Consider the following 13,858-nt stretch of genomic DNA (forward strand, 5'->3'; position numbering starts at 1 on the left):
CCTTTCTTCCCTGGATCATTGTCCTACAGAGTAACAGGATGAAGCAATCAAGCACATAACCAACATAGCTCCTCAGGCTGGATCTGTAATTAGGTATACTCTCAGTTGGGCACTATGTATGTGCCTGTCACATGAAGGAGTTGCTTCAGGAGGTAGATGTCTGTGCAAAATACACCAGCCTGAGAATTACAATAGACAGAAATCCATCCTCTGCATCATGTGTTCATACCTACAGCCACGGAAACATCGGCCAATACACACAGGAGAATATTTACCCCATTCCCACTGGACACACAAATTAACGTTTTCAAGTGCACCTACATTTTCGTGGCATTTTGTGCTATGGCACAGGAAGAAGAAAGAGATGATTGTGAACAGGAGGTTATAAGTGAGTGAAGAAAGAAATAGTGCAACAGAGGACTCAAATCTGAGTAGCAAATGGGACAATTCATGATATCTATCATATAATATCATAATATCTAAGGCTGAAGATACAAAACTAAAGAGATACATTATCCGTTCTTTCATATTGTACCTTCTAAGAAGCTGCCTGCTTGCATAATTATAACTTTCCCATGAGGTCTGTATGTGATCTGTTTCCCCAAAACTCAGTAAAACAAAGACCACAGATGGCTTTCTTTGGTAAGTGCAATAATTGGAGAATAAACTGCATAATGCTAATCCACTAGTTCTGAGGTCTTCATATGGGTTCTGTAAAAGCTGTATCTGGATACAAGTTTGTCTACATGGGATGTGTTTTGCAAATTATAGGATATTGAATTGGACTGTAGTATATAAAATCTATTTTAATGATTTAATCATCAATCATGTTATGATGGGACTATTTAGCTCAACAGAAGGCAAGTAATTCAAGCACTGCCTAAGAATTATTTTTAGGCATCAACTGGCAGTGTAACTAATTGCTCAGTTTATGTCCATAATGACTGATAAACTACAGCTCTGAAACAAATGAAAAATACCACTTTGCATTTGCATAGCACTTGTCAGCTATAAATCTGACAGTTTTAAAAGGATGGGCAAACATTCAGGGTGGCTACTTCCAGTGAAAACAATGTCCTGTACAAATTGCTACTATGAAGGCAAATCAAAGCCTGCTTGAAGGACACCAGTGCATTTATCCCCAAGATTTAACAACCAAAATACAGTGAAATCATGTGCTATGCTTATATGAAAGGGTAATCAGGCAGGAAAACAAGTTTTTATAAAGGACAAAGCATTGCTTTTTGTAGAAAACTGAGATTAGCTGTATTTGGAACGTAATGATAATGTGCCTGATCCAATCTCTGTTGTTAATTATTAGTCTATGCAGGTGATGTCACCACAAAGAGACTTATAAATAGCTACTATTTTTAATTTTTAATATCAGAATAATTCTTCAAACTCAATAACTGAGCTGGGATGCCTTCCCACAATGCAGACAGGCTCCTGGCTGAGCTGGGAGACTGAGGATAGATCTGCTACCTATGCAGTTATACAGGCAGCTGACTCCAGAACAGGTTTAGACCAACCATGTGTAAATACAGAACAAACTGTGCTCAGATGCACCAGGTCTCATTTATTACCAACTTCGTCTCTTTGAAAGCAGTCACAGCTTACTGTTGTAGGCATGAAGGAACAGAATTAGACTGACCCAGCAGAACCAGAACCGGCATGCTGTGTTTGGCCCTAAGCAGACTGTAGGTAAAACCATCCAAGAAAATCTGGAACTGGCTTGAGTTAGAGAAGGAACTCTGTTTGCTGCCTTTGGGTTGCAGGAGTGACTCACTGCAATGGCTTTGCCGCAGCCTTCTTTCTTACCATTTTGTAAATGCTATTTTGTAGGTTTGTAGGTTACATCTGAAGGCAGGCTTATTTTCTTGCTGTACGTTACAGTATGGAAAGCTATGTACCATGAGTGATGGTACACAGCTGATCTTGAACTGAGCTGATGGTACCTGATCTTGAACAGGGTTTTTCAGTAACATTGCACTACAAGTAAAACACTAACAGCTTAACAGAAATGCCAAAACATAGATGTCAATACTAAGGTTTTTATACATTCCTTGTTAGTATTTTAACTGCACCAATAACCTATGCCAGTTTAGTTCAAATGAAATGTCTGTGCATGCCCATCATTTCAGCGGTATCATTTACTTAATTTTTATCTGTCCATTGACAGAGACATCCTTAAACCACTATATTTGCTGCTTGCAACATGATTTATCCTTTGTGAAGAGCTGCAGAAAGAGCTCACCATAAACAGCAGTAATAAAAGGATCTTGTCCATACTCAATACAAAGAAGAGAACCCACCAGCAGAACTACAATGCATGCTTCAGCCACATCAGATAAGAAGGACAGTATACACTTTCACACATACGCATCTATTTCTCTCATTCTGGGCAGACTGGGGTGAAACTTAACAGAGACTTAAAGCCTTTTTTCTTTTATCTTGAAGGTGGGATTTTGTTAGCAGCTTTTGACAGGAAGCAAATTTGGCCTTTCAGGCACTTGATTTTCAAGTCTGCAAACATACACGTAATTTTGCTTATATGAATGCATGCAGACATTGCAGGGTCAAGACCACAGCTGGAACTTTTAAACAGGAGGAGCTGCAATACCACAGGTCTAGACTTAATGAAAAGGCACTTCCCAGCAAAGGAAGCTAAGCATGGCTGACTCAGAAAAAAGCAAACAGAAGAACAAATCTATTGTGTTGCTCTAATCCAGAAAGAATTATCTCTAAACTGTTTAAGTTAGCATTGTATTACTAAATCCTGAAGCAAGGAGCTGCAAAAAGGTGTGTTGCTTCAAACAGTCAAATCTTATGTTGGAAAAACATTTCCAAATACATCAGATCTGTGTCAATATAATGTATAGGTCTGAGTATCAGCCCAGTCTTCTTACTCTCCAAGCAACTAAAGAAAATGTAACGTTCTAATCTTTGCTGAATAACTTTGTATGACTAGTACCAACATGCACCTGATACAAGCAATTTTAATTCTGAAGGTCAACCACTCAGTTCAACGCCTTTGCCAATAAAGATAGGAGGTGAGGATTCATGTTGCACTTCTAGGCTACTTAATGAACAGTTTACCCTCAAGTTAATCCTCTTGCCTCATTGTTGCTCCACCTTAATGCACATGTCTGTGTAAATATTATGCAATGACTTTTTGCTGGTACACCGCAGAGCCGGTCTTGTTGCAGATGTCAGTATTTTCTATGATTTCATGAGTGGTTATTGTGGAAAAATCCGACCTCCTAAGGCACACTTGACACTTCAAGAAGGCACTAAACAACTAGGAGAATTAAATTGCTCTTGACTGAAATTACGAAGCAATAAAGGTTGCGCTTGACTGCTGTGTTTCCTTTAATGAGATCATCCCAACTGAGGTCAAGGCACAATACACTCTCATGGTGTGTGAACTCTATTCTTGCCAGAGCTCTATGCACTTCTGACTCAGGATGGATCTCAAGATTAGAACAAATTTTAACTCAAGTGAATTATGCATTATGGAAAAGCTCTAGATCTCCACTAACTTTGTGCTAAAACTACAAGTCAGAGTTTCACATGGATGTTGCTAGGCAATTAGTTTACTTTTATTAACAGGCAATAAACTAATTCCCTGGAAATAAAAGTCAAATAGCTCCCTACGTGTAGTACAGACTACATAAGTTTTTGAGACTAGTGAACAGACTAGCTACAAACTCAGGAGTCTATGATAGACTTTCTGGAAGAAACAGCAGTGTGTAGACTTCAGAGTATGTAAATGGCAAATTATTTGAAGCAGAATTTCCCTTTAGTATTTTCAGATTAGGATCAAATTTGTATTTATTATTGAAAAGACCTTCTCCTTCTCCCAAACCCTTCCTCTCTATGAGATTCTATCAGCTTTTTTTTTTTTTTTCCTTACTTGCTGCATACCATGATAATTTTGTAAAAGAAGCCTCCAGTTTATGTAATCTTGAGATATTTCTTCTGAGATATTGATGTCTAGAATCAAAAAGTATGTCAGTTCTATTATGTTTTGCTTAAATCCTTGGGATTTTTTTCAACAGGCTTGTGGGATGCTGTATTTGCTTTGGTTCCTGAACAGGACATAGCAGTATTAATTTATCTTTGAGAATCTGGAGGGCACAGTTTCTACACCCTGGGACCTTTTATTCTGGGCTAGTGATACATCTGCACTCCAGCAGCTGCAAACCTGCTGCGAAAGAGGTGAAGCAAGGGCTAGCACTTGACTCCCAGATTCCTCTGGAAGTGTGAGCACCAGTCTGCCAGTTTGCAGTGGTGCTGCTGCGGGCCTTAGATCTTATCCCAAATCAGAAAGACCAGAATTAAACTCAGCTTTTGAAAACATGGGCTGACTCAATGTCTCTATATCATGTTCTAGCAAACCTTAATCAGCTTGCATTTTTCTGTGGTGATGAAATAACACTCCCTGTTTTGAAAGTCTCTGGCTTTGTGGAATGGAAAGTCAAAATAAACAATGAGGAGCACATTGAACATGCTAATACACAACCTTAAGTGCTTCCTTAATTCCTAGGCCTCAAGCAGACAGCTTATCTAAACTTTTCCTCCTGTTTACCCCTTCTGTCCCCCTCTCCATCCTGAGTTACTAGATTTCAGATAGGAACTTCTAATACACATAATCCAAATTGAAAGCAAAGTTTCATTAGCACAAGCTCCCCTATCATAATTGTAATCTACAGAAAATGAATGCAATTAGCCACATCAGGGTCTCCCCTGAGGCCTGCCTTCCTCTGCACACAGAGAGCAGCCATAAACTGACACCAGGCTTTTGTATAAAGCTAGCACATTACATTCACTACAATAGCAGCAGGTCCACAGGGCTGCACTTTACAGGATCATGTCACTGCTTCTCCTTCAGCTGCTAGTGCTCTTATGTCTTGGGGCCACAGAGTCACACGGAGATTCAGCACAAAGGAAAACCAGAAGGCCATTTCAGCACTATCTCTACCTGGACAAAAATCTGCTTCAAAGTCAGAGTTTTCGTGAGCTGGTAGGGGGAGAACCAAGGGGTGCTGAAGAAACCCTGGGAGAACCAAGCTTTTTTGTAGCAATTCCACAGACAGCATCTGAAAGTGAGCAGCAAAAGGAGAAAAAAACATCCAGATTCATCCTTCCCAGTGCAGAACTCCATGCAGACCAAGACCTGAGAACCTGGGCAGCACCCAGACAGACCCCTCCTTTGGAAAGCTTCTCTCCTTTTCACTATTCCAGCAGCAGGGAGGCTGAAACTCCCTATAGAAAAGATGCCAAGAAATTTTGGGACCACTTCATATTAAAGAAAAATTCAGCATCGGAAGAAGTTGTCCTGCCAATCAAGACCAATGAGATGCACCAAGAAAACTGCAGAACCCTGCCTTTTTCCCAGGTAAGAACAGGTGTAAAAAATAAATAAATGTGTCCTTTCCTCTGCCCCTGGCAATCAGCACCTAAAGACACGTGGCTTAGTTAATTTGCTAAATCACAGGGTCACTTTAGAATGCTCACACACGATAATCAGCTGAAAAATACAGTGAAAGAGACTGAAAAAGGTTTAGTCTGATGAGGCAGGCTGCTAAACTGCAGCACAGGAGAGCCACACTTTCAATTTCCACAGTTATTTATTCTTTTCATGCAAAAATATTCTGACCTAGCCCAAGCAAATGCGGCAGTGATTGGTAATTATCTATTTAATGAATATTCATCTAAAGAGTTTCCATAGATGAATTACCTATATATACACATGTATCTACATAGACACGTATTTGTATATACAAAAAGACTCCTACTCCAAGTGTTTTCTGGATAAGCTGGTTGTTTTCTTACAGCTATGCAGGGATTCCTTTCTGCTGTATTAATCAGAAGACAGATGCATGCATCTAATTCTGTGCTAAGAATGCTGGAGAACTGGTAAATTGTCCCATGCACAGGTTAAGCCAGTATGTCATAGCATAACATTAAGACAAGCAAATAATATATATAAAAGTGCTGTATTCATCATAAGGTAATGTCTATCACCAGTGTTACTATAATCACAGTCCATCAAGGAGCATGTTTTTTCACATCTGTAACTAAATTAATTTCACTGGCAGACACATGTAAATGTGGCCTAAAAAACTGTGTTGTTTTTGTCATGTATTATGCAAAGCCTTCTCCAGGATGGCTGCAGCTATGACAATATAAATGCCATACATTCAGTCTAGCTTTTAATGACTTAGGAGGTGACACCAGGAATTGTTATTTCCACATATTAAGTGACTACAGAACTTCCATTGCATTTCTAAGACTTTCCTTTTTAAAAAACTGCTAAAGAACATTATGCCTCTTCCACGTAGAGACAGATCTTCAGATTACAGCTGAGTCTAGCTTGTGGTTTATATAGAACAACATTGGGCCAAAATGATGTTTTAAGTCCTCCACAGTAAGACTGTCAGAAATGTATAAGTCTTAAAGCAATCAAAAGGTAAATATGACAAACCACAGCTCACAAAGGCTCTGATTGTGTCTTTGCTTTTGAATCTAAGAATCATCCATAGGAGCAGTAAAGTTTGTTTTTAAAAGCCGTTAAGTTTTGCCACTTTCTTGATATAAAAAATAAACCTGTTCAAAGTAAATGTTCTAAGAAGAAAAAAATACAGTATTTTGGGGTTTTTTTGTTTGGTTTGGGTTGGGTTTTTTTTGTCTTCATGCATCAGGAGCTTCAAACTGCTTTCTGTTTCAGAGTGTGACTCATGAGAGCTGTGAGAAGGTGATGGTACAGAATAATCTGTGTTTTGGCAAATGCAATTCCTTCCATGTTCCTGGTCCAGAAGATCGTCTTTATACCTTTTGTTTGCACTGCTTGCCCAGCAAGTTCTCCATGAAGCGCTTGGATCTCAACTGCACCAGTTCTGTCCCAGTGGTCAAAGAAGTCATGATTGTAGAAGAATGTAAATGTGAGACTCAGAAGGGGAAAGACCCTGCAACTGCATCTCTACTGTCAGACATACATGCAAGTATCCAGGAACACAATTAACCTGTGCAAAGTACCTCCTACCTCCTGATCACAAGAATTTGCCAATGTAAAAAAAACAAAACCAAAAACTAACAAACAACCAAAGAACTAAAGCTTGTATTGCACTGGTACACGAAATTATTAAAGAGAAAGACTTTCTACTTGAACCCTTTTTCTGCTTCAGCGATAACTACCTAATATGTATTAGATGTCTCATTGAAGCCATTAAAGAAATGGAGCTGAGATTAGAAGGCTTCTGTGTAGAGCTGTTACTTTAACAAAGGAAACCTTTAAAAAAAATTTACACCCTCTTTATTACAGCTTATAGAATGCTATTAAAAAACAGCTGATGAACTAGCATGATTTATCTATGCAAAACCCTAATTCATTGTCTGGTTCATGTTGCCTTTGCTTGTGGGAACTGCCAGTTTATCTCCATGGGCAACACAGATGAGGCTCTTCCTTTGCAAGGAAGAGTCCTTGCAAAAACAGGTCTACTTTTACATCCTGATAGTGGTCAGACAGCACAAAATATAAGCGGACAGAAGGCAGATAGAGAGCTGTGACTAGTTAAAGTCATTCTGATCACTCCCAGCTGGAGCTCAGTTCCCCATGAAAACTAATATACCTCACAATTTACACAGACAGTGGTTAAAAACGATACTTTGCCTTAAAAAACAGTTACTTTCCTCCTATGTGCCTACATTTTCTCTGCGTGAGTTTTTTATGTTAAGTGTTAAATAGCAAAAGGAGAAAAAAAAAAGAGAACTGGTATACAGAAAACAGAAAAATCCAAATTAATGGATTGTTATAATTATTATTTAAATTTGTAGAAAGACAACGCATGTGTTCCAGTCTGAGGAATTTTAGCATTGTCAGTGACACGAAGATAAAGTTTAAGTAATGTTCTCAACACCTAAACCAAAGAAGAAAAGGCATTCATGTGATAAAAAATCTGTGGAAAGATTTTATTGGCATGGCCATGCCTGTATAGCTTTATAGAAACAGATGAGAAAACTCTTAGGAAAGGCCTGAGTCTCGTGGTAGCCAACACAGCACTGGTGGCTGTAAATGAACTGCTACCTTCTCTGCTCTCCCCAGCTGCTGCTCCTGGATTTGTCCTGCAGACCTGGCACACCAGACACAGATCTTCAGCAGCTCGATTTCAGCCTATCTCTAACCCAGCTCCCTCAGTTCTCTGGGAATTTGTGCAGCTTGCTATTGCCAAACTCTCAGACCTGGAATCCTGTTATTAAACCATCCACAGCTCTTTTTTTGGGGTATTGGAAGTCAGCACTGATATAGCGGTCAGTTCAAAGCTTGGATAAATGATTCCTTGTACTTGAACTGCACTGTGATCACAAATGTCTTTACAACTGATAAAAAATATGTGTAGCATGGTTTTGGAGTGCAAAGATCAAAATATTTAATATTTACTAAAAATTTATCTGAATGATGTTATGATAGTGGATCTAAACTGCTGCAACAGCTGTTTGCTTCTGCAGGTCAGTCACCTGGAGTGAGTAAACCGGATATTAGCGTATGGTCATCTTTTGTTATGTATAAACCTGTTTTTCCAGAATAAAAACTGTATACTAAAAGTGACCAAAGCACTCTCTCTATCCTTTTACAGTGAGGGCTCATGTACAAACTGTGTACGGCTCTTTGTATGTTATGGTATGATGTATGTCATTCCAAGTAATAAGCTGTCAAGGTCTTATCTCTATATTGAATGCAATACCCTCTACTGAATGCAATACAGGAAATACTAGTTTTTATTTATTCTAGCTTTATAAGGCTGATCAATACTCATAGGACACTGATGCAATGAACTAGCACCCAGGTTCAGAAATTACCTTCACGTCTTGGGCTGCATTGAGCATGAATGGCCTCAGGTTATGACCAAAGAAAGAAAAAAAGCCCTTTTAGCAGGCAGAGTAGCACCAGCAAGCAACCATAAATTTTCACAGAATGAAGAAACTTCTTGTGGCTCATGCTTTTTTTGGTAGAGATTCCTCCTCACTCAGCATGCCCAATTGGACAGTCAGCCCTAATGACTTGTGCTTTGTTAAAAGACACTGGATGCAGGTAGAAAAGCTAAGCAACAACTCCCTGCCTTACTGTAAGATTCAAAGCTTCTCAGAGCCTATCAAGCCACTGTGTGTTACTGTGTGTGCTTATTCGTGTTCATTTTTAATTAAGCCTAAGGAAGAAAAGCACACCAACCACCAAATTATTATTTTTTTCCCCCTCCTTATTCACAGCTTTATTTTTTAATCTGGAAAAGTTGAATCTTCTGAGGCTTCAAACCACTGATGTTTTATAGTTTTGTGAAGATGTATGTTTGCCTGCATATTCTTTTTTTCTGAAATGCAAATATGCTTTATGTTTCATAACTGCAGAGAACTGCTTGAAAGTAGGACCTATATACACTTCACATAAAGTCACATGTCAATTAGAAAGAAAATCTTTCAGTCTCATAAATTTGACATGACTGACTGCTAAACTGTGACTTCTGCACATAAGGATGGCAGAACTGAAGCTATACTGAGGACTGTAAAGTATTCAGCCTAATGTTTCAAGCTCCTTCTGTGCGCTGAAGCATTATTGCACTCAAAGCTATTCATCTCAGGAGTTTGCAGGACCAGATTCTCAGTGTGAATTTCCACAGCTTAAAAGTAGGTGAAAAGAGGTAATGACAGCTGTAGAAATTGCTAATTAGATTAGTGCTGTAGATTTTTTGGATGAATGTTTAATTAACCCAGCAATAACTGGTTGCACGTAATTAGCACAGTATTCTGCAAAATCAAGAATGTGTTAATTGGATCCGATTTTTCAGCCTTTAAAAATGCCATATTAGGAGTGAATTGTGTCCAGGGGCTAACAGGATTTTGTTCTCTCAGTACAATTCTGATGGCCTCTGTTGGTATAATGATGTGGGTCAGAAAGTTGACGAGTGCGATCCATATTGCTATATGGTTGCTCTGAGTTGTGATGCTAAACCTGCAAGATTTACATGTAGTTGTGCCCACTCACAGGTCGCATGTTTTGTATAAGCTTTTTCAATGTAATTATACTTACAGAGGAATTGTTGCTAATGTGATCTATTTCAGAGCACTTTTGCAAACTTCTAAGTAAGTTTCTGTAAGGTAAGATAAATAGGTAACTATAAGATACATTCTGTAAGAACAAGACTAACAGAGAGTTGCAGAGGTCTCTGAAAATTCTGGTCAATCCCAAGTGGAATTTGTACACTCTGCCACTTTATTTTACCTGCAGCCTCTTTTCCAAATGGTTGTGCCTTACCTTGAAAATAACTGAGAAGTGCTGTTTATTCTAATTGCTTAAGCAAAACAAATCTTCAGTAAAGGCTACTTTAGAAATAAGGATTTTAAACAACCAGCTTTAATGCTTGTAATTACACTAAATGCTACAGGCTCTTACAGAATTTTGTGTAACTATACATTGCAGAGAAAAAGCCTCTGAAGTTGCATTTCATGCTGTGCTTGGCTCTTTGTTCACTTTTTATGAACTACTCCCAGCTAACCTTATTGCCAGCTAACAGCCAGCTGCAGTGCTTATGGCCATGGTTTAGCAGTGAGCAGGTAGAGCTGGGTTAGGGAAGTTAGGTTCAAGCTGGACTGGATGATCTTACAGGCCTTTTCCAACCTGAATGTTTCTATGTCTGAGAGTGTGTGCTGTGCAGAGTGGAGCATGTGAAGAAGTGTGGGGTTAGGGCTACTTCAGTTCTCCGTTGGACAGCTTATCAGTGAAAACAGGAAGCATTGATACTGAATGCTTATCTCCTAGAATATCTGGTATGTAGACACTCCGCCAACTTCAGCTCCCCTGAAACATTTCCCTTACAGTAGTGCACACTCCCTCCACTCAGATGAGAAAGAATGGGGGTGAGAAGACTCTGTAGTTGGTCCACTGCAAGAATATAAAAAAAATTAATTGCCCACACCAAGAATAAAATAATCCTGTTTACGGTGCCTTGTGCCCCATAGCACCAGCTAAATGCACTTGAACTTGAAAAACTAAAAATGGGCCCAAAGCTGTATTATTACATAATATATCAAATAAAGTGTTATTATAAGGATTATTATTAATAATAACAACAACAAGTAGTAGTAGTAGTAGTAGTAGTCAGGACAAGACTTGGGTTTCTCTAAAGCCTCTTCTGAGGCATTTTTGTTTTCCTAGTTTTGGATAATGCTATTACCAGCACTTAGTCTCATGTTCTGGTGGCTGCTACCTGTACTCGGGGTGTTTAAACACAGCAGACATGTACCTAAGCTGCTGTTTTGAACAAGGCAGGATCTCAACTTAATCCAACGCTGAAGTTGCAATAGATGGGGAAAAAATCAAGCAGTTGTTTGCCCTACCTGGACTTCAGACAGCAAGTCATGGATGAAGAGGTTGAAAGAACTAATGCTGGGGCATCTACAGCTGGATGTTACCTAAGCAGAGCTCCTCAAGCTCCTCAAGTGCCTCAGGTGAAAAATAAGTCCCTAAATGAGACTACAGCCTGGTCTAGCTTAGCCACCAAGCAAACCTGTCTGGGCTTGGGAATCAGAAATTTCATCATGCCTGCTACCAGAATAGCTAGATTGGAAAACATATCTTGACTTTGATTTTTCTCATTACTAGGTCAGAGAGAGCAAATCCCAAGACATTTTCCTTTACTAACATCTATTGTCTGATCCTCAACATGTGACATTGTGACCGTGAAAACATCTGGGCCAGGGCAGATTGTTTCAGCATAGCATATCATTAACATAGATCTCCAACTTCATGAGGTGGATCTTCCTTCATGACATGAAGAAATCTGCTCCCATCGCAGAGCTAACGAGTGTCTCCTATGTATGTATGCCTGCAAAGTTTACAAGGAAGAGAGCAATGCAAAAGTGCTGCAGAAAAGAAGTGGCAGCAACAAAATGCATGGTTTAGAAGGACTCAGAAAGATGAGTACTGCTGAGGAGACTGATTTTTCAGCCCCGGAGGTATATCTGTGCACAGACAGTGCCCCTCCTGCACAGCAATCAAGGGGTACAATTGGGATTAAAATGAATTCTGGAAAACAGCCTCATGAAGTAAGGGGCTTGTGAGCAGTAAGAATCACGGGAGGCAGAGTGCATACCTCTCTTGCATGTGCTCTCCATAACAGAGCATCAGCTGTCACTGCACATGGCTTGATTTTAGCATGCTGATTTAATATTTACAGAGTGCCAATAAAATTTATATGATGACAGCTGGTGGCTCCTGTGGTAATTTATAAACAGCAACAACAACACAACACAGACATCAGCAACTCCAAGAGGAATTCTACACTACTGTGCAATATTCAACACTAAAGAATGTGGGTATTTTTCTGATTTTCCAAACTTCTAATAATCCTTTTCTTATACAGCCACGTGTAATTCTTTATGTAAAGTCCCTATTATGCAAAATTAGTATTTCCCCAAGATATGCTTTTTTCCTTCAGAATGGAGTTCAATATAAAGACTCATTATCTATTTATCTGGATTTGATACTCTGGCAAAAGCATCAGGTAATTTCTATAGTGTGAGCCTTTGCAAGTTCCATTGGGAAGCCCAGCACATGACTGCCTGCTTTTCTTCCTGCACTGTGCTTTCCCCAAAAGAAATATTAACAAATCGGAACTGCTGTGCTGATGACTGAGCCAGAATAGACTACAGCCCTTGTTCCACAACCTGTTTACTCTGCACATCCAGGAGCAGAAAAGGAGTAAAATACAATCCATCTGACATGTCCACAGATTTAATGACTGGCCAGTTTCCATGTGCCTCTACAGAACTGGAGATACCTGGTATTTGACTAGAAGATAACATAACTGACTGATTATTTTTTTTATTCTACAAGAATACTTAATTGAGCATTATATCAAATCTTCGTCTATTTTTTTCCCCAGGTCCTTGGTTTCCTTTTCACTCCTCACTTATTATCTTGTCTTTTTTTTTTTTTTTTTTTTTTTTTTTTTTTTTTGTTTTTTTTTTTTTTTGTTTTGTTTTGTTTTGTTTTGTTTTGTTTTTTTTTTGTTCTGTTTTGGTTTTGTTCCTCTACATTTGCAAAAAGCTTATGCCTTTCACATATAGGCATAAAATCCTATGTGAAAATTCCGATGACATACAGGCAGAAACTGTTTTTTTACTAAAACAATCTTTCCAGTGATTCTTTTCCTCATGTTTTTAAACAGTCTGATAAATATATCTGTGCTTTTCAATCTTACTCATTCCCAGATTCATAATGTAGGCTGTACCTGAGGAAATGCTATCCTCTGGCTTACCCAAAACATGCTTCATTCTCTTTCCAAATAAACATCGGTTTCTGCTAAGAATATTTATTTCCAGGTCAGAGCAATTTTAGCTTGAAGTTGTAAAAACTGCCTTGCGTACGGGAAGAAAGTGGACACTGAAAAATAAACGAGGTCCAAAATTTTCAATAAAAGTTTGAATTCCACCTAAACACTATTTGGGCAGTGCCTTTTCAGAATAGTCATATAATAATTAAGTTTTAGGAAGAGCGCTATTGGTAATAAAGAAGAGATTTCTATATTAGCGGTGATCATCATATTACTCTCCAACCATTTCATCCATCATTGTGCAGGAAAAATGCTCCAGGGTGAGAGCCCAGCAATTTATAATGGGAACCATGCCACTCAGACAGATGGGGATACCTTTAGGTAGCCAAAAGATCATGTGTCTGCATCAGCAATGGGTGCTCAAGGCATGATTCCCAGCTGGGAACACTAAAAACGCTGTCCATTACAAGCTGTCTGTGGCTCTAAGCCACTGCTGATCCCTTGCGAGTCAGAATTATCTTTGAAAAACA

The 13,858-nt window shown here is 38.9% G+C and overlaps 1 protein-coding gene across 1 annotated transcript; it reads left to right on the forward strand.

Moving 5' to 3' along the window:
* The first annotated feature begins 4,787 nt into the window (after positions 1 to 4,787).
* CER1 (cerberus 1, DAN family BMP antagonist) lies at positions 4,788 to 7,337 on the forward strand. The gene is made up of 2 exons (XM_071731083.1): positions 4,788 to 5,398; positions 6,731 to 7,337. The coding sequence occupies exons 1-2, from the start codon at positions 4,871 to 4,873 to the stop codon at positions 7,022 to 7,024; spliced, it is 822 nt and encodes a 273-aa protein (XP_071587184.1). The 5' UTR covers positions 4,788 to 4,870; the 3' UTR covers positions 7,025 to 7,337.
* Positions 7,338 to 13,858: the final 6,521 nt, after the last annotated feature.

The sequence above is a fragment of the Heliangelus exortis genome, chromosome Z (genome assembly GCF_036169615.1).
Source record: "Heliangelus exortis chromosome Z, bHelExo1.hap1, whole genome shotgun sequence".
Classification (NCBI taxonomy): domain Eukaryota; kingdom Metazoa; phylum Chordata; class Aves; order Apodiformes; family Trochilidae; genus Heliangelus; species Heliangelus exortis.

Coding starts and splice junctions, on each gene's coding strand:
- CER1 (XM_071731083.1), top strand. CDS start 4,871: ATGTCACTGCTTCTCCTTCAGCTGCTAGTGCTCTTATGTCTTGGGGCC. Junction 5,399..6,730: donor GAACCCTGCCTTTTTCCCAG/GTAAGAACAGGT, acceptor TTTCTGTTTCAG/AGTGTGACTCATGAGAGCTG.